This window comes from Aquarana catesbeiana, linkage group LG03 (genome assembly GCF_042186555.1).
Source record: "Aquarana catesbeiana isolate 2022-GZ linkage group LG03, ASM4218655v1, whole genome shotgun sequence".
Taxonomy (NCBI): Eukaryota; Metazoa; Chordata; class Amphibia; order Anura; family Ranidae; genus Aquarana; species Aquarana catesbeiana.
The window spans coordinates 216421893-216444047 of NC_133326.1; the positions used below are offsets into that span (position 1 = coordinate 216421893).

Sequence of the window (22155 nt, forward strand, 5' to 3'; positions counted from 1 at the left end):
ATACCAGTAATGCAAAAAAAATACATCACCCTGGAGACTGCACCCGTTTGTTTATATTTAGTGCCAGGAACTTGGAGCTGTCATTCACTGTGAGTGTAGCAATTGGAGTGGAAGTGCAGGCAGTTGGCTTTGTTCATTATGATTGATGAGAAGTTGTGAAAAAAGCGTGATGTCATTTTATACTGTAGCCTTTTTTGTGAATAAGTAAGGGTACTATGTAACCTTATTGATTCAAACTGGAGGAAGTATCTGGAGGCCCCTTATTTTACATATTTTTAGGTTCATAGGCCCCCTGCCTGCAGGCTCAAACAACCACTGATCCATTGATCCACGTTTGTGGGGAAGAGACCCTTGTCTTCATCAACATAAAGGGTGCTTTGCTATGTGGGTCCCCCACTGCAAGGTACTTTCTCCATGTTGAGGGTACATGGCCTGGTATGGTTAACTAAGTGGGGCTTGTGTTTTCCTTCCTTCTAGCCTGTCAGGCTGCATTCTTGGTTCAGGGTCTGGTGTGGTCTTTGAGGTTAACAATGTGTGAGGCCCACACCATTTATTCTTGTGTCAGGGGCCTCTTACATTCCATACCCAACCTGAAGGGTCTGATATGAATTTTGGGGGAACCCATGCCTTTTTTTTTTGTACGGAATTCTCGATCCCTTTGTTTACATTCCCCTGTCAGCCAATATTCTCTGATCACTAGTTTTTAGCATTCGCAAGCTAACTAATAACCAGGAGCCATGTTTTAGAAAGTTAACACATTTTGTAGTGGTAGTAATTCTGCTGCTAAATATTTTACTTTCTATTACAGACATTTTTTTTGGCCTGGCCAAACACAAAGTTAGTTTCCCATTTGCCCAGTCTCTGAATGAACAAAATTTGGCTTGAATATGGGTTTGGCTCAAACCAGCAGCTCAACCCTACCTCAAACCAGATCAAATAGCCAAGTGTCCTACTTCAGACCAGGTCAAATGGCCAAGTGAGAACCACTCCTTCACCCAGCCTTTAGCTCTTGGTCTATTCTGTTCTCCATCTCCAAAAATTATGTAGGTAAGCCAAAGTGATTGATAATCTAATTTCCAATTTATTTTATTACTTTGAACTCTTCTGGTGAATTTATATTTGCAATATATTCTTTATCTGTTTTCTCAGTGACACTATCTCTAAGTCCCTTATTTCCAAAGACAAAGCAGCTGTCAGACATATAGCTTTTTCAAAGCCCAAGAACAAAGCATAATTTAAAATTGTTTAGCATATATGAAATTATCTGAATTCCTGTACCTGTAGGACTACTGTACAGGAATGCCAGCTCAAGAAGCTGCTTGTATGCTAAGCTTAAATATTAAATCTAAGGCAATTAAGCATGTCATATTGATGCACTTCAGTTAGCTGGAACATTTTAAACAGACGTCTGATCGGTGACAATAAGTTTTCAAACTAGTATAACTCCTCTCTTCACCACTCCAGAGAAAGCAAGACTGACAACTACAATAGGCTGATGGTAAATATATCTTTAACCTAGTGGACTTGAATAGCTCTTTTTTGCATGTTTTCTCTATCTCAAAACAATCGACAAGTGGCTAACTACGGAGCCTTGATATTAGGTTTTATGGTACCCCTCATAAAGCTTTTAGGCTTCAACCCAGGAGCAAGCCCTTTAGGGGACCCAACAAGTGTAAACAGTCAATGATTTCATCCTAGATGTAAACATTGCAGCAGACCACGTCTGTCTGATTTAGATCAATACGCATCCAGGGCACGGGGGGGGGGGGTTTACACTTTACATCAGAGGGGTTAGACAAGTAAGATAAGTATACTTTATCTGGAAAGTGCACCCACCCTTTAATTTTAACTTGGAGTGTACCCTAAGGACACCCATATTTTGGACACCTTGCTGTTTTATTTTTTAATACAGGGAAAGTTGTCATTTAGGGCACATTCATACTTAAGAATGCACCCTGCCAGTGATTAAATTTAAGAAAGGGGGTTTCTATGATTAGCTATGAGTAGTCAACCCCATGGAAAGCAATGGGAAGCTGCCAGCTCTTTCAGCGCTTATGGGCATGCTTAGCTGCTAGAGCCGGCAGCCTCCCATTGCTTTCAATGGGGCTGCCTAATCACAGCTAATCGTGGGAACCACCAATGGGGTTCTTGCATGTAATCTCCAGCAGGATGCATTACCAAGTGTGAATGCACCTGTAAAGTTCACCACAGGCGGTAAAAAGACTATGATCATAGATGGTCATTTAACACTGATAGGACAGTAAATGCCCATTGGTGGTGCCCTTTGTTGATTGTATTTACTAAACCTTGTTGTGCTACAAATCCTACCTGCAAAAACATATTGCAATATTCCCCTCAGTATGTATAACTATAGCTCTATTATCCCCCTAGAAAGCATTCATTTTTTACATGTATTATACTGTATACATAGACTTTTATTTTTACTAACTAACTACTAGAAATGTTTAATAAAAAAAAGCTTAAATCCAAGTTTTGAAGGAGCATAATTAAATAAACTGTACGCACTGTCAGTTTAGCTGTAACTCTGCAAGATTGTAATATAAATTTACTGCAGCATATATTGAAAGTAAAATGTTAATGATATATATGTTGCCATTAGTCAAATAACAGCCTCTGTGAAAAATCAAGATTATTCCAAGAAGTAATAATACAATTCACTAAGAGCAGCGATATAATAACTTAAGCCTTGAATCCATTTCTTTTCCTAAAAATCAAACTAAAGTCATGAATAATTACCACATCCAGACGTAAAAGAGATATTAAATTACACTTCCTTTGAAATAAGAAATGTCCTGAGTCAATTAGGGAAGAATAAAAAAAAAAATCAAACAAATGGTGGTTAAAACTCTAAATAACATGTACTATACATTCTTTCTCCAAAACCCCTGAAAGAAGCCTGAATTTATACATTAAAATATTTAAGTATATGTCAACTTTGCCACCTGTCCTCTCAAGATATGAAGGGGAAACACATGAATTAAAAAAATGCCTTCTGCGCGTAATACATTACCTTTAGGTGCCTGAAATGGCACTGCTATTTAGGAGAAAACTTTTAGGCACTAAGAACAACCTTTAATTTCACTGTAAGCACCCTTGTTTGTCAACTATTCATAAAACTTATTTTCACCCTTAAATTAATTTCAAGTTACACAATTATTTAATCTACTAACAGTAAAACCCTTTTCCTCCCTATCCCCTTGTCCATGAAAGGCATTTTTCTTTACATATTTTTGCCTTATAAATACCTTTAATTTCCCATAAAAGTATCTGTGATATGACCCATACAGAACCCCTAAAGAATCCAACAACGGCAAACTTTTACAAATCATTTATTGCTGGTAAGTAAAAAAAAAATTGACAGTGCGCAGGCGCGGGACTCCCAAGATGGCCGCGTAAGCCGGGAGCTCCGCTCTACCCAGCCCAGCAAGCCACCCTGGAGCTGGATTAAGGCCGCCTTTTCGCCCACCACTAGCGCAATCGGACCCGGGAACACCCGCTGCATCGACCCATGCCAAACAGCACGGTCCGTAGGGACCTGGGACCGCGGTTCTCAGCAGAGGATTCCCGGGCCTTATCCAAGATGGCGGCCGCAGCACAGCACAAGGAGCAGCATGCAGGGGGACACGTGGAAACCAGGCAAGTGATCGCCCCTGCCACTCTGGCCTACACACCCTCACCTGCTTTGCAAAACAAGCCTATGGGGACCCCATCCCCAGCCTCCACAGTATCCCTCCTAGAGCACACCTTTGAGAACTACTCCCTGTCCCCACTGAACGCTACACCACCACATCAGGGAGCTGGAACTTCCATAGGAGATCCGGAGGCTGCCATACCCCTTAACACAGGAGATTTATTCCTCAAACTGTCAGATCTACTAGACAGAGGCTTAGCAAACACAGCCACAAGAATCACAAACGAGATAAGAGCAGACTTTCAAAACTTGGGAGCAAGGATGGAAGCCATAGAACACAAATTAGACATTACAGTGTCCAGAGCTAACCAGAACACTGAGCACATTCATACTGTTCAAGAGCAACTAGAGGTGGCACTGAACAGAATCGATGACCTGGAGAACAGGTCGAGAAGGGACAATTTCAGAGTAAGAGGTATCCCCGAATCAATCACAGACGTCCCCAAAGCTATCCAGGATTTAATCAATTCCCTCATCCCTGAGCTGCCCCCCATCAAGTTGGAGCTGGACAGGGCACACAGATCCCTGGGCCCACCCAGAAAAGACGGATCCCCCAGAGATGTGGTCGTGAAACCACACTTCTATAGTGTAAAGGAAGAAATAATGAAAATTTCACGCCAGCAATCCCGCATCCTTTTCCAAGGACAGGAAGTGCAAATTTTCGCGGACATTTCCCCCACGACCATCCAGAAACGCAGAGCCCTCAAGCCCCTTCTGCTCGTCCTCTCCCAGAAGGAGATTAAATATTGGTGGGCATTCCCTTTCGCCCTAAAATTTTCCCTTAAAGGCAGAACCCACTCATTCACCACGTTCACTGAAGGCGAACGAATCCTCCTCTCACTCAAGCTCATATCTCTAGACTCGGAAATGGACATAACCAACACTCAAACGGGTCCATCTAAACGCCAAACTCCCAACAGCCCCATCTCTCCAGCCTGGAAAGCTAATAAAAGCAGGCGACTGAAAGAACAATTACCAACCTGAGGAGGTCCTATACAAGACCCCGGCGACACCCTTCTTCCTCTTTGTGATCCACTGTCTCCAATCCATCTCATACCAGATGTTCTCCACCTTTCTCGGATCCATCACAAAGAGGCACTGTCCCCGCGAGGGGAAATTTTTCCATCCGCCTCTAACTCTCAAGCTCGCATCCCAACACCCCAGCGGGGCTACGCATTCAGATCCCCAAGATCTACTATTGCCCCTATCCCTCACCTACGCCTCAAGGAGGCTCAAAGATTTAGCCCATTGATCTCCACAAGAATGGCCTTATCGGCTCTTGAACGTCACTCCCTCATCGTCCCTCTTGGCTCCCCCAGCGCCAGCAGGATGTTCTGGCCCATCTCCACAACCTCATTCCCTCACAACGGTCTGGCTAAGCCCACAGTGGGACTTGGATTTCCCACACCACCTTCCTTCCCCATCCCCAAAGAGGATCCCATTATGTCTACCAGGAAGACTCTATCTGTACTTCAGACCAGAGCGGCCCCAAGTTAAAAACACCTCAGTTTTTTTTGCAGATTTTGATACTCCTTATTGTTCTCCGTATGCCTCTTTTTATCTATGTTGTTACAAAGCTTATTACTCTATGCAAGGTTTCAAGGGTGGCTTGGGCTGCGGTAGCTGCCCTGCGACTTCTTCCATCCTACGAAAATGGAATTCCCATTCTCGTTTGATGGACTGGTGGTTCGATCCCAGGACCACCTTCTCCAGTTATTGGAGTTCGGAAAGGGGAATACCTTCCCCCCTCTCCGCCTCCGGCCTATTTCAGGTCATTTTGTACATATTCTCTTTCTCCTTCTGTCTCTATGTTTTAACCCATCTGTGCTTTTTTCTCCCTTACCCCCTCCTGCCAGGGTTGTCGGATTATCTGCAGCTCCTTCTCGTCCAGCATCTCCGGGTCCCGGACCTCGCTCCTCACTCGCCTCCTGCCCACCCCCCTTCAACTGGGACAGGGTAAGTGTTCCTATTTCATTAGCACACACATCACTCAAAAAACATGCCTAACACCACTCCATCTCGCCCCCAGATAAAAATTATTTCCCACAACGTCCAAGGCTTCAATTCCCCAATTAAAAGAAGGAAAACCTTCCAATCATATCATAAACAAAGGGCTTCGATAGTAATGCTCCAGGAAACGCATTTCCCTTCTCGATTCTCCCCCTCATTCCTACATGCGCGCTTCCCCTCGTTTTATTTGGCAAACGCTGAGGATAAAACCAGGGGAGTCGCGATCCTATTTGCTAAGGATTGCCAATTCAAAGTAAGCCAGACTCTTTGTGACCCCGAAGGCAGGTACATACTAGTAAAAGGTCAGATCGCAGACCAAACTTTCTCTCTGATCTCCTATTATGCCCCAAACAAGGGACAGTCTGTATTCTTCACATCGCTTTTCCAAACACTAGGTCCCCTTCTGGAAGGAACAGTAATCTTTGGAGGAGACTCGAATGTCGCCTTTGATCAGAGCCTCGATAAATCTAAACCCCCGGCTAAACAGCTCTCTAGGCCAACAAAAACCAGCTCCAAAATTGCTAAACTGATTCACCAACAGGGCCTCACAGACATCTGGAGAGAACTCAACCCCACTGCTAGGGACTACACCCACTTTTCAATACCCCACCAAGTATACTCCAGAATTGACCATATCCTGATCTCCTCCATGCATATTCCCGCCGCTATCTCAGCTAAAATTAAGGATACTCCCCTTTCCGACCACTCTATGATCTCCCTATCTATCCAAGGCTCGCTTCTTAGACCCTCTTCCCCCATCTGGCGTATTAAAGAACACATCATTAAAGACCCCATTCAGATTTCGGAACTCACCAAGACACTAAAAGAATATTTTCTCCTGAACAACGTAGACGACATCTCAGCCGAGACCCTCTGGGCAGCCCACAAAGCCGTGATACGAGGCAAACTGATCCAAATATCCTCCAAACTCAAAAAGGAGAGAACCATGGACATTGCAAAATTGGAGAGAGATTTCCTCCTCTTACGTAAAAACCATAAAGCTAACCCATCCCTGGTTCAATCCGACCAGCTTGACGCTGCTCGGGTTAAACTAAACCTGGCGCTCACGGTTAAAGCTGAGGATTCTCTGCGTTGGAATGGGGTGAAATTCTACCTGAATCAGGACAAAATGAGCACGATGCTGGCCTCCAAGTTATCCCCTAGGACCCGTCTCTTCGCCCTCCCCAAAATAAAACTACAGGACGGGACGTCCTCCCAAAATCCACATAGAATCCTGGATTCTTTCCAAGCATTCTACTCACAACTATACAGAGCAAATGAATCCAACGATCCACGAGCTATAGAAGCATTTCTAGAGCACCTCCCTATCCCCACTATACAAAAATCCCACAAAGACTTTATGGAGGCTCAGATCTCAGTGGAGGAAACATTGGAGGTCATAAAAAATCTGAAAGGGGGCTCGGCTCCAGGTCCAGATGGTCTATCCAATCTTTACTACAAGACTTTTGCCGTGACTCTAGCGCCACATTTAACTAAAATGTTCAATTCCAAACGAAAGGGAGACCCCATAGACCCCCAGATGAATGCTGCCTTCATTACAGTCATCCCTAAACCTGACAAAAATCCGGATCAGGTAGAAAATTACAGACCAATATCACTAATAAATAACGATCTAAAAATCCTAACGAAAATCTACGCCAATAGATTAAATACATTCATCAACACTTATATCCACAAGGATCAGGTGGGCTTTATCCCCGGCAGACAGGGCCCGGACCAGGTCAGAAGGGCCATAGACATAGCCTCAATTTTGCACTCGGGATGGGATGGAGGCCCAAAGCAGGAGGGTCTCTTCCTCTCCCTAGATCTTCATAAGGCCTTCGACTCTGTGTCCTGGCCCTTCATATTCGCTTCCCTTAAATTCTGGGGATTCGGAGAACATTTCATCGGAATCCTCAAATCTCTTTATTCAGAACCGGAAGCGAAAGTCAAACTACAGGGCTTCCTCTCATCCCCAATCAAAATTGCCAGGGGCACAAGACAGGGCTGTCCCCTTTCCCCACTCGTCTTCGCTCTAATAATAGAAACACTAGCCATTGCGATCAGGTCAGACCCAAACATCAAAGGTGTCAACTGCGGCTTGAACACCCATAAATGCGCCCTCTTCGCAGACGACCTTCTTCTATTCGTCACATCCCCAATTACCACCCTCCCTAACATTAACAGACTACTCCAGACATTTGGCAAAGTCTCAGGCCTGCGGGTCAACATGACCAAATCACAAGCCTTAAACATCTCCCTTAATCCAGCCCTAGTTGAGAGGTTAAAACTGTCCTTTAATTTTAACTGGAGTGACTCTTCAATCCGATACCTAGGTATAAACCTCACACCCAGCATAGACTCCCTCTACCAAGCTAACTTCCCTCCTATGTTTCGTAGATTGGAGGAAGACATACGAGCCTGGTCTATCCACAAATTATCATGGCTGGGGAGAATCCATGCCATCAAAATGACCCTGTTCCCCAGAATTTTATACTTATTTAGAGCTCTCCCAATCGCGATTAACAGAAATCACCTCAAACACTTCCAGGGGAAGATCATAAAATTTATCTGGGGGGGGAAAGGTTATAGATTCTCGAGAAACACCCTCTATGCCCCAAAGTCTAAGGGAGGACTGGGTCTCCCCGAACTATTCAAATACTACCAAGCAGCCAGACTGGCCCAACTCTCCACCTTATATTTCAGAGGAGAAAAACCTGACTGGATACAAATAGAACGCCAAGCGGTTCCTTCCCACACACTAGACTATCTACTCTGGACCCCCAGCAAATCTAGACCGCCCATCATGGCACCCACACTCTCACACTCCTTCAAACTTTGGGACATCCTGATTCAAAACCCAGCTCTGACCTCACAGCTCCGCCCTCTCTCACACATTTTCCGCAACCCCCTCTTCAAGCCAGGATTAGACATCAAATCCTTTCAATGGTGGCTTGACAAGGGAATGTACCGTATCGGACATTACCTCCTCGCCTCCGGCCCAATCTCCATGAAATATTGCATTGATAAACTAGAACTCCCAGATTCCGAGAAATTTAGATTTCTTCAAATCTCCCATTTCCTTCACACTATTTGGAAAGTCAAATCAATCCCACCAGGGTGCACACCTTACGAACAATGGTGTGGACAAGCAACAGAGCAAAAAGGAGGCATATCCCTGATTTATGAAGCCCTGTCAACTCCCACATCCAAACTCACATACATGACAGACTGGGAGAGGGACTTGGGCGAGTCTTGGGACCTGGAGAGCTGGAACAGAATGAGCACAAGAGCCTACAAAGGTATAGTTAATATTGCATTAATAGAAGCTAACATGAAAGTCCTTACGAGATGGTATCTGGTTCCTTCCAAACTTGCACTGATGTTCCCCTCCTCGTCTCCTTTATGTTTTAGAAACTGCCAAGCCCAGGGTTCCATGTTACACATTTGGTGGGAATGTCCGAAAATCAGGGGGTTCTGGAACGGGATCTTTCACCTGATCAGGAAAATTACGGACACTCCCATTCCAAAATCCCCCCAAATAGCTCTCTTAAATGGTAATATTCCCAAAACTTCCAAAACAACTGCTAAACTTATCGCCTTTATTCTGACAGGCGCCAAGATTTCCATAGCAAAGGCTTGGAAACAACCAGGGGTTTCCCTAGCATCAGCCAAGAGAAAGATCTCATGGATCATGTCTCAGGAAAAATTAGTTAGTACCATAGCAGACTCAAATAAAGCATTTTTGGCGGTTTGGGAACCCTGGGCGCGTCATGTAGGCATCTCTCTTATACCGGGAGTTGAAGCTTGACCTGGTGGTACTGTGATTTTGTAGTCTGTCAACACACCCCATCCCCCTCCTCTCTTCTCCTCTGTCTTCCTTCCCACTTTTCCTCTCTCTCTCTCTTCTTAAATCTCAGGAAGTTGTTATTATATATTTACTGTAAGTATACGGTTTCACACGGTTCATTCCAGTTTTATATGTACTAGTGTGTACTCAGACGGCACCTCGACCCATTCCACATGGGTAGATCTTCTAAGCTGGAATCCTCAGGATCTCTTTACGGCTCCCCTAGCCCCTATGGCCTTCTGGCCAGAGAGAGCCTGGGAGGGTTCCCTCACGCAGTCTGGGACAATTAATCTCCCGGAAGGTGTGATGGGCCCCAACAGAATAGCCTCTCACTTTATGGTTATCGAAGGCCACTCTTTGGTGCTCGACACAGTATGTTCCCGTTAGGGGTGTCGAGCCCACATGCAGCACTAGGTCTTACCTTGTCATTCCTGAGGGTTCTTGTCTCCCTATCCTTACGTATAACCCTACGTTTTTGATCAACTTCTCTGTTATTGTTCATTAATTGAGCCTGTTCACAGAAGTGGGCTGCGTCCCACAGCATTGCCAGTCTATGAAGTGTATTGTACTGCTCTTCAATAAAACTTCTTTGAACGGAAAAAAAAAAAAAAAAAAAAAAAAAAAAAAAAAAAAAAAAAAATTGAACTGGGGATCTGCTTTAACGTGTTTCGATTTCCCTTCTCTATCACTAAGTAATTAGTGCTCAGCTAATCAAACACAACAGCAGTCAGAAGAGACCTTTATGTTTTTCAAAGTTAGTCATAATGTATGCCTTTTCTATTGTATAAGTGAAACAAGAAAAGATAGTCAGAAGCAAGTTATAAAATATAAAAAAATAGGTAAAAAGAAATGTCAAATAGTGATGTTCAAATTTGCCTGGGTTCAGCACATGGAATGCTTGCCAAACTGATTAAAAATTTGGGGAATTTCAAACTTTAATCTGCACTATATTGAAAGAAGTGGAAGCTGAAAATTAGTTTCTCTATTTGCATGACTAATAGACAAGAAATAGCATGTTTTTAAAATACTTTTCTTTGTAGAGCAGATCTTTTTATAAGGCTTACCATGGCCCTCTTGCCCACCTCCTAGTAGTTATTGATGCCATCAGTTGCTAGGAAACCATTTGTAGCATTGTCATTGGTTGTTGTAAGACATCCACCAGATGGTTTTGAAAAAAACAAAAAAAAAAAAAAAGCGTGGTGTTCCTCCTAAAAAATGCGAAGGTGTCTGATATGGATTTCAAGGGAAAACCTCATGCCAAAAAAAATGAGGTTCTTTCCAAAATCTGCAAGAGACCCTTAGCTGGCTGGCAAGGAAGCAGTGAGCACCCACCCTTCCTGAACCATAACAACTCACATGTCCTTAACATGGGGCCTCTTCCCCACATTCCCTTTAAAATGAGGGGGGCTCAGATATCCAACACCCACTCTACATGAATGAGTAAGGAGTACATAGCATTCCTATTTAATTATTCACAAAAATGTTAGGTAGTAAAACACATACACATTGTTGACAGTCTTTTGTTAAAAAATAAAATTCTGCAGTGTAAATCTATTGTCAATCAAATCAACCAGCGATGCAGATCCATTGTATAATCTTCCCTTCTTCCCTGTAACATGGTAACATGGTATACTCAGACACGATTTTCGAAGTGTTAAATGTTTACAAGTCCATAAAAAGTAACCCTTAACAACTTCATTGGAGAGTAGGGATGAGCCGAATACCCACTGGTTCGAGTCACATCCAGAACATGCGAACAGGCAAAAAATTTGTTTGAACACGCGGACATCGTTGAAGTCTATGGGACACGAACATGAATAATCAAAAGTGCTAATTTTAAAGGCTTATATTCAAGTTATTGTCATAAAAAATTGTTTGGGGACCTGGGTCCTGCCCCAGGAGACATGTATCAATGCAAAAAGAAGTTTTAAAAACGGACGTTTTTTCGGGAGCAGTGATTTTAATAATGCTTAAAGTGAAACAGTCTGACAGCAAAATTTAATTTCTAAAAGAAAAAAAGTCATGTAAAACTATTATAGCTAGCGCCGGCTATAATGAACTGTCGGCATGGAATTTCCCCACAGGGGAACCCCGAACCAAAATTTAAAAAAAAATGCGTGGGGGTCCCCCTAAATTCCATACCAGGCCCTTCAGGTCTGGTATGGATATTAAGGGGAACCCCGTGCCAAATTTTTTTAAAAAATGGCGTTGGGTCCCTCCAAAAATCCATACCAGACCCTTATCCGAGCATGCAACCTGGCAGGCCGCAGGAAAAGAGGGGGGACGAGAGAGCGCCCCCCTCCTGAACTGTACCAGGCCACATGCCCTCAACATTGGGATGGTGCTTTGGGGTAGCCCCCCAAAGCACCTTGTCCCCATGTTGATGGGGAGAAGGGCCTCATCCCCACAACCCTTGGCCGGTGGTTGTGGGGGTCTGCGGGCGGGGGGCTTATCGGAATCTGGAAGCCCCCTTTAACAAGGGGACCCCCAGATCCCGCCCCCCCTGTGTGAATTGGTAATGGGGTACAAATGTACCCCTACCGTTTCACAAAAAAAGTGTCAAAAAAGGTTAAAAACAAAAGAAACGTTTTTTTTAATTTCTTCTTCTTCCATCTTCCTTCTTCTGGTCTTCCTTCGGTGTTCTTCTTCTTCCTCCATCTTCTTCTTCTCCATCTTCTTCTTCCTCCGCTCTTCTCATCCCGCATCATTCTCCAGCTTCTTCTCTGCTCCGTCCGCACGATCTGCCTTAGTGGGAGTCTTCTGTCATGTGATGCTTCGGTTCTTCTGACACTCCTTATATAATGGAGGGCAGAGCCACCCAGTGACCCCACCCAGTCACCCAGGGACTTCCCTGTGGCTTTCCCCATGTTGTCAGAGGGGGGCGGGGTTACATAAACGGGTGGCCCAGCCTCCTCTGACAACATGGAGAAAGCCACAGGGAAGTCCCCGTAAAGTCCCCGTGAGTCAGAGGAGGCAGTGGCCCCATCCTCCATTATATAAGAAGTGTCAGAAGAACCGAAGCGTCACATGGCAGAAGACTCCCACTGACGTGGATCGTGCGGAAGGAGCGGAGAAGAAGCCAGAGGAAGATGCGGGACGAGAAGAGCGGAGGAAGAAGAAGATGGAGAAGAAGATGGAGGAAGAAAAAGAACACCAAATGGAGATGGAGAAGAAGAAGATGGAGGAAGAAAAAGAACACCGAAGGAAGACCAGAAGAAAGAAGATGGAAGAAGAAATTAATAAAGGCCTGACCTGTCAAAAACCGTCTCTTGTGTTTTTTAACCTTTTTGACACTTTTTTTGTGAAATGGTAGGGGTACATTTGTACCCCATAACCAATTCACACAGGGGGGCCGAGATCTGGGGGTCCCCTTGTTAAAGGGGGCTTCCAGATTCCGATAAGCCCCCCACCCGCAGACCCCCACAACAACCGGGCAAGGGTTGTGGGGATGAGGCCCTTCGCCCCATCAACATGGGGACAAGGTGCTTTGGGGGGCTACCCCAAAGTATCCTCCCAATTTTGAGGGCATGTGGCCTGGTACGATTCAGGAGGGAGGACACTCTCTCACGTCCCCCCTCTTTTCCTACGTCCCGCCAGGTTGCGTGCTCGGATAAGGGTCTGGTATGGATTTTTGGGGGGACCCCACGCCATTTTTTAAAACAATTTTGGAGCGGAATTCCCCTAAAATCCATATCAGACCTGAAGGGTCTGGTATGGATTTTGAGGGGGACCCAATGCCATTTTTTTTTAATTTTGGCGCGGGTTTCCCCTTAATATCCATACCAGACCTGAAGGGCCTGGTATAGAATTTAGGGGGCCCCATGCAATTTTTTTTAAATTTGGGTTCAGGGTTCCCCTGTGGAGAAATTCCATGCTGTTTTTAATTAATGAACTTTTATGTGTATTGCCGGACCGACAATTCATTATAGCCAGCGCTAGCGATAGTAGTTTTACATGACTTTTTTTCCTTTAGAATTGTAATTTTGCTGTCAGACTGTTCTAAACACGGGAAACATGCACCCCTTTACAGGCATACTATAGACACCCCGATAGATATGAAATTTAAAGGAATATTACACTTTTATTGTTTCACTTTAGGCATTATTAAAATCACTGCTCCAGAAACAATGGCTGTTTTTAAAACTTTTTTGTATTGGTACATGTCCCCTGGGGCAGGACCCAGGTCCCCAAACACTTTTTATGACAATAACATGCATATAAGCCTTTAAAATTAGCACTTTTTATTTCTCCCATAGACTTTTAAAGGGTGTTCCATGACTATCAAATTTGCCGCAAACACCCCAAATTGTTCGCTGTTCAGCGAACACGTGAACAGCCAATGTTTGAGTCGCACTCATGTTCGACCTGAACATAAAGCCCATCCCTATTGGAGAGTCATAGTACAATATTCACATTTTAAGCTCTTAATATTAATCCACCTATGTAATTATGAACAGATCCTGAAAATGTAAACACATGATATTAATGTCTTCATTCCAACTATCTCATCTTAACCCCATTCAAGCTTAATCTCTTGGCACCGAGCATGTGCAAATATGCAGCCTCTTGGCAGCCGGGACTTCGCACAGAGTGGCCGCATATGCATTAGCGCAGACAGTGCCCTACTGAGAGCACGCGCACTGCACATTGCCAGCACAGTGACTGGCGGCTCACAGAAAGTACCCGATCACCGTTTGCGACAGCCAATCATGGTGGTCACGTGGCCAAAAGTCCCATGCCGTCTCCTGGCATAGCAAACCCCTTAACCACTTCAGCCCCAGAAGAATTTACCCCCTTCCTGACTAGGCCATTTTCTGTGATACGGCACTGCGTCACTTTAACTGACAATTGTACGGTCATGCGACGTTGTATCAAAACAAAATTTATGTCCTTTTTTTCCCACAAATTGAGCTTTCTTTTGGTGGTATATGCTCACCTCTGCGGTTTTAATTGTTTGTGCTATAAACAAAAAAGAGCAACATATTAAAAAAATAATAACTTCTTCATCAGTTTAGGCCAATATGTATTCATCTACATATTTTTGGTAAAAAAAATCGCAATAAGTGTATATTGATTGGTTTGCGCAAAAGGTATAGCATCTACACAATAGGGGATAGATTTATGGCATTTTTTTTTCTAGTAATGGCCATGATTAGCGATTTTTATCAGGACTGCAACATTGCGGCAGACAGATCAGACATTTTTAACACTTTTTTGGGACCATTGACATTTATACAACAATCAGAGCTAAAAATAGCCACTGATTACTTTATAAATGTAACTGGCAGAGAAGGGGTTAACGCTAGGGGGCGATCAAGGGGTTAAGTGTGTTCCATAGGTGTGTTTCTAACTGTGAGGGGATGTGACTGACTAGAGGAGGAGCCAGATCGTTGTTCCTACTTAGTAGGAACAGACAATCTGTTTCTCCTCCCCTGTCAGAACAGGGATTTGTGTGTCTACATACAAATTCCCGTTCCTGCTCTCGTGCCTGCAATCCCATGTGGCCAAGCAGTGATTGTGCCCACTGACACATGCATCAGGTCCCCTGCTGTGCAGCGGGCGCATGCACGCCTACTATGGTTCTTAAAGGAAGCCCCCGTTTATATACGGCAATTCGCGCAGGAGAGCCATCCTGCCGCCGTATATTATTATTATTTTTATTATTATACAGGATTTACAGTTTACACAGCACTTTACAACTTGAGGGTAGACAGTACAAATATAATACACTTTAATACAGTAGTAATCAGAGGGCCCTACAATCTAAGAGGGAAGGTCATGAGATACAAGAGGTAATAACTGTGGGGAATGTGCTGATGGAGAAAAAAAATGTACGGTTGTTAGGTGGGGGCCAGATAGGCTTCTCTGAAGAGATGAGTTTTCAGGGATCGTCTGAAAGTGGATAAAGTAGGAGAAAGTCGGACAGATTGGGGTAGAGCATTCCAGAGGATGGGAGAGGCTCTGGAGAATTCCTGAAGGTGAGCATGGGATGAGGTGACCAGGCAGTCTGAGAGCAGGAGGTCTTGGGAGGAGTGAAGAGAACAATTAGGTTGGTATTTTGCGACTAGGTAAGTGATGTAGCTGGGGGCCATGGTTTTGTAAGGTATAGTTAGTATCTTGAATTGAATTTGTTGGCTGAGTGGCAGCCAATGGAGGGATTGGCAGAGGGGTACAGCAGACACTGAGCAGTTTGTGAGGTGGATGAGCCTGGCAGCAGCATTCATGATGGATTGAAGTGGGGATAGCCTATTTAGAGGTAAGCCAATGAGGAGGGAGTTGCAGTAGTTGAGAAGAGAGATGACCAGGGAGTGGATTAGAAGCTTTGTGGTGACATTGGTTAGGAAGGGGCGTATCTTGTAGATGTGGAGGTTGAGGTGGCAAATTTTGGATAGTGATAGGATGTGGGGCCGAAAGGTAAATTCGGAATCCAGGATTACACCTAGGACCTTGGCACGGGGGGACAAGTTGATAGTTGAGCCATTGATGTTGACAGAGAAATCGGGGGGAGTGGCACCTGGGGGAGGAAATATCATGAGCTCGGTTTTGGATAGGTTGAATTTGAAGGAGTGATGTGACATCCAGGCTGATATGTCTGCTAGTAAGTTGGTGATGCGTGAGGAGACAGATGGAGAGAGCTGGGGGGTGGAGAGATAGATTTGGGTGTCATCAGCGTAGAGATGATATTGAAAGCAATGGGAGGCAATCAACTGACCCAGGGAGGTGGTGTAGATTGAGAAAAGGAGAGGTCCAAGAACAGAATGGCTCCTGTATATGTACAAGAGCTGGTCAGGAAGTGGTTAAAGGTCTGGCGGCAGCCGGCGCTAAGGGGTTAAATGTTAATACTATTGCTAATCTTTCTATTAATGCTTCTCTGTAAAGTATATTGCTGATGATACAAATTTTGCAATGCTTTTTTTATTCCCCACAATTGTATATACAAAGATTTCAATAAGGGTCTGTGTCCAAAGACAAAGCGTTGATTGCTCAACTATTCCTGAAAACAATTATATAAAGTTTTGATGAAGCTGATCTGATTCATTCATAATAACATTTTGAACTGTTGCTGTTACTTATTATCCCTATTCTAATTTTAAGATGAATATTGTAGTGTTTAAAGAGAGTTTTTCTTTGCACTATCATGATGCGCTCCAGTTTGCTATTATTAGGACTATTTGTGCATGTGACAACTTACTAAAGAAATAGAGGATATTCAGTGAAAACAATCACTGTTATAAAAAACAATCAAGCTAAATTTCTAACTGCAGAGTTATATACATACATAACCTCTCAGTGTCAACAGTAAAAGTTTTTCCATATTGCATATTTAATTATATAGTAAGGATTTTGATAAAAAACAATTGCAACTTGGTGACATGGACACAAGCGTGTCCATGTGACTATTCCATGTCTATAAACTTTAGTGGAGAATCAGGTATGTTGTCAGAATAAGCCATATCTTTGAGAGAAAGACCCTGTTAACAAATTTAAAAAAAAATAGGCAAAGGCACCAAAAAAAAAATACTTCAAATGCAATTACATTTTAAAAATAAATTGTATGCAGCGTTTTTCTTGCTTTAAATTATTTTTATTCACTTTGTAATGTGCCTTTAAACTCACTAGAAAATCTGTCTACTCCAGAGAGAGGACATTCTCAGCACAGTGTCATTCTCCCTTGACTCACATAGCCCTCTCCTCTTATAGGAGTGTCTAACAACTTTAAGCTGGCTCAGCTTCTCTGTCCCTCTCCTCTTCTTCCTATATAACCTTTTATCTAGCTATCAGGTAGGAGTGAAGGGGAATACCATAGAGTCACTTAAAGTGGTTGTAAGCCCTGCTACACCACTTGTACCTACAGGCATACCAGTAGGTACTGTAAATATCTCCTAAACCTGCATGGTTTAGGAGATATTTATCATATATGCTTGCGCCAACGTCATTGGTGCATGCGGACTGAAGAAACAGCTTGCTCATGCTGTTTCTTCAGCGGCGTGTTGTGACTGGTCAAAGAGATGTGCGGGGCCACTGCAACAGCTTTGATTTAAGGTAAGTATTTCATAATGAGATAGTATGTGATGCATACTAGCTCATCATGCCTTTGTCTTACAGGGTTTTTTCTCTTTGTTTTTTCAGGTTTACAACCACTTTAAAGTGGCTGTAAACCCCATTTATGGAATTTGAACTAAGCACTCTCAGTGTATATCTGTAATGTTTGCTTTTCTATCTCAAAAGCTCTAAGTGTCATTTCTCTCTGGTGCTTCGGTTCTCTGTTGTGACAGACCTAGCAGGGAGAGAGACTTTTGGAGGGAACTGTATGCTAGCTGCCGATCGATCGGGGGCCCTTGCATTTGGGGGAACGGTGCTCTTTGTGAGCTGTATGCCTGGGGACCCTTGAGGTGGTATTACTGTGGATTCGGGTCCTGGTCCCCCAGGTTACACAGACTCTGGGGACACTGCATTTGCCATATTGGAATAGTGGCTGATTCATAATGCTGGGACAGATACTGTTAGGAGATGCTGATGTAAATTCCAGCACCTGTCTGTCTGTTGTCTGCTAAAATGTGTATTGTAAATGAGTCTATAGTATGGGATCTAAGAGTCATTAGATCCCCATTGTTGTTTGTGTTAATTCACTCTGCTATTGTGTGAAGAAGAGTCTATGTTGATTGTGATAATGTTGATTGGATTTTCTGAACTACAAGACGGCCAGTCTGGCCTAAAAGTCATGTCTGAGTCATCTAGGCTGTCTAAAGGGATTAGTTAATTAGCTCATGTTAATTAGGTTAATTAGGTTACAGCTGTATTGTTAGAGTAATATGAGTAGGAGGTCTGCACCTCCACTTTTAGTGTATAAAAGCCTGTACTTTGCAATAAAGTGAGATTCCTGTTTGAACTTACATACAGCCTGCCTGGTGTTTGTTCTGAGCTATCACAACTGGGTTAGAATGGCACATAGCTGTAGTTCTAATCCCGGAACATTGGATGACCGAACAATCAGATGTTGCGATCTGCGATCTGATTCTATAGCTGCAGAGGAGTGTCGGGAGAGTGGAACCGAGCGAGCAAGGGGCTCGTTACATCTGTTATCAGCATGAGTCACTTCTGACAAGTTCTCCGACATAAAAAAAAAATTGCATACTATATGGCCTGCTTAAGTCTACTGGGCTGCTGAAAAAAACTCAAAAACGATTTAAAAATTGCAGTTTACCTTTTTAGATGCTGTATTCTGCACTCTCTAGCTAGTAAACATCCTAGGTAGTTATTTTTTTATTTATGAGGGGGGTGGGCAACTATGCTTGCCATAATTAACCCTGTCTGTACTGTGCAGGCAGATTTTCATTTTCATAAATTGTAACTAGATTTGAACACTCTTTGTCATAACAAAGGTTTAAAGATTTAGAGACTGACTTCTTGAATTGTATGTGAGGACAGACTTGAGACAGGCTCACTTCAAAATTGCTAAAAAAAATGCAGTCAGCCATGTCACCTCTACCTGAGAAACCTCTAAATGGTAAGACATATTTGTAAAAAAAAAAAAAAAACTTTTTTTAGGCATGCTGTGTGAATGGAATCAAATAGTGGGGTTCTCAAATTTGACTGCAAAAGTTGAATACACTTAAGTTGCATTACAACTTTAAATTGCTAATTGTCATTTTTGAAATTGTCATAGCTTTGTGCTTAGCCTAGTGATTTATATAATAGGTGAACGGGTCTTAATACTTCTCTTATCAGATGTTGTCAAGGTCTTAGTAAAGATGTAAAAAAACTCCAATTCCTACTTAGTTTATTAGATTAGTTTTTGGTTTAAAACTTCAAATTGAATCAGCATTTCACTTTACTAACCACAAGATCCCAGTACTTAAAAGGTAAAGAAAGTACCTTACGAATATCACATAAAAATTTATGAATAATTATTAATAGATCTGTACTTGAAATAGGAACTAAAATTGCAGCAAGGCATGACAAATTTGACAAGATTTGTACATTTATGTAAGCAAATCTTGCAAAGAAATATTATATATTGTGACATGGGTGTTGGTTAGCTCTAGCAGTAGATGCTTTTATAAGTGAGTTCATGTCAGTCAGCACTTCAGTCTTAGGGCATGGCAGACCATTTTTATTGAAAACCAAATGTGTAGATGCGGCGCTAGAAATACTGTGAAAAAAGGGGACCCAAATTATAAATTTGTGACACATATTCAGAAGTGGTGAAAACTTAACTTCATAAAAAAAGAAAACTAAAGCAGTGTTCCATAAGTGAATATATGGTATTAAATTAGGGTTGAATATATCATGAGTAGTGGATAATAAATTGTTAATTAGTATATCCAGTGATCTAGCTGATATAATATAATTGTTTATATAAATATTCTAACTTATATCTCCCTGCATTTTATAGCTTCATCTACTAAGACGACGTATGTCAGCTATAGTAATCATGCAACCTGAACCAAGAAGCTTTTTACCACAATATTGAACACCAAATTTTGCAAGATGTTTTCCGTTCTACGGTCTACTATTTCAGAAGTTCAAATAAACAAAAAAGGACATAATTTATGGAAAATGCCTGAATTTATTTTTTTGAAAATGAAAGTGTCAAAGTATTTTCAACAAAAGCACATGAAAGATAAAGATATACTATTGTGCACTAGAAGTGATATCAGAACAAATGCTATCATTCACAGGTGAAACTGCATTTTATGGAAGAAAAAAAAAATCTGCCATATGTTACACCATAATTGTAAGTACTTTTTTGTGACTTGTGAGAAACTTCATTCCTGTCTTCTCTTGTTCTCTCTGTATAGGAGATGAGTTTGTGCATTGTATTGGCTGATTGACATGAAGCCCTGGGTTGTGTTCAATAAATGCAATGGTTTACGCATGCACATTTTTTTATACAAAAGATATTTCTAATAATAAAGGAATGTTTTGCAAATGGTGAGACTTGTTTTCTTGCAGTGTTTCACATTTATATGTAAAATGTTGTGACTTTACATGCACAGGTATGTATTTACTAAATTTACTCAAGCCCAAAATGTAGTATAAGCATCTAAAGGTCAAGTTTACTCAACACCATTTTCATTAGCCCAGCATTTAGTAGGTAGCTATAAAAGAAACAAATATACACAGTTCTGCAATCATTAATACTTTAATAAATTAATTTTTTAAATGCAAGCAGTGTAAGTACCTAAATTTGGTATCAGCTTCTGTCAGTCCTTCTACAGCAGGACTGGAGTGAAAAAGAAATCAGCAGCAAAATCAGCCAATCAATTTATGTGCTCACAACAGCATCAAACAATACAATGCCATTGTATCTCATAAATGCAAATAATAGAGAAGAAATATGCCAAAAATTGTAGGAAAATAAAATACTATTAACAATAATAATAATAAAAGTAAAAGTGATCACATGAAAAGTCGCAGGATCAGTCTACAGAAGGAAGACGATACATGAACCAGGGGTCCCACTTAGCATTGAAACAAAGTTTTGATTTGTGAATTGCATGAAAAATGTGCCATTAACATAATAGCATTCATCCTCGAGATAATTTGTGTAAGTGATACAGACATTGACTTATATAGGTAAGCTATTACCCACTGCATGGCTACACATAGGGTATGTATCTTTCTAAGGGTCAGGGGAGATCTGGAATATGTGAGAATAATAAACATTGGGATTGAATAAAGTGATTCATTTACCAACCAACTTATACATGAGGTCAAAAAGCTCAGCCCAAACTGAAGACATATTCTCACAACTCCAAAAGGTATGCAAAAAAATCCAACTTGAGAGCATCTCAAGCAGTGAGGTGAGGCCTGAGGCTAGATAGTAGAGAGCTTAAGGGAAGTGTATTACCATCTAGTAAATATTTTAAGTGCAGTGTCTCAGACTGACAGTGATCTGGTGCACTTTCTAAGATTAGTCCAAATGGCATCCCATTCCTGTTTCCTGAATTGCTCCCTGAGCTCCTCTTCACACTTCAGCATATAGAAAAGCTTGGTAGATGTAGAGTCCAAGGTGAGACATTGATAAAAGGAGGAAATCAAACCCTTACCTCGGAGGCGTGTAGGACAAATATTTTCATATATAGTGTATGAATCTGATGGGGATAAATCATAATGTATAAAATAAAAGTGTCTGATCTGTAAATACTGGAAGAACTCTGAGGAGGGAGAATCTTTTGAACTCTGGAGCTGCAAAAAAGAGATAAAGGAGGAACCCTTCTGAAGCTGTAATAGATTGATAACTGAGTGAACCATCAATGAAAATCATTGGGTCAGGAAAATGTTACTCCAAATCTCGGGTCATCCAAAAATGAAGACCATGGAGAGATTTTGGAAGTCAAAAAATATTTATCTTTATAAAGGTATCAGAGTTTGAGCGATTGACCTCTTGTCAAACTCTGCTTCAATAGATCCTGTGTTTGATAACCAGAGGACCATAAAAGACCGGGCAAGACATACTGAAAGATGACTGTACTTTCAAACTTAAGCCATGGTACCCTTGAATCAGGATTATTCAATTGAGCTAGTTGTGTTAGTTGAGGGGCAAAATAGTAAAACCAAAGTTGTGCAACCCCCAGCC

General features: G+C 42.2%; 1 protein-coding gene across 1 annotated transcript in view; it reads left to right on the plus strand.

Annotated features, from left to right (window-relative positions):
- Positions 1-20505, plus strand: part of GRM8 (glutamate metabotropic receptor 8) — a 1893470-nt gene extending 1872965 nt beyond the window's left edge. Inside the window, exon 11 of the mRNA XM_073619763.1 lies at positions 19969-20505. Coding sequence (XP_073475864.1) covers positions 19969-20018 — 50 coding nt within the window. The 3' untranslated portion in view covers positions 20019-20505. The remainder of the gene's footprint in view (positions 1-19968) is intronic.
- The last annotated feature ends 1650 nt before the right edge of the window (positions 20506-22155 follow it).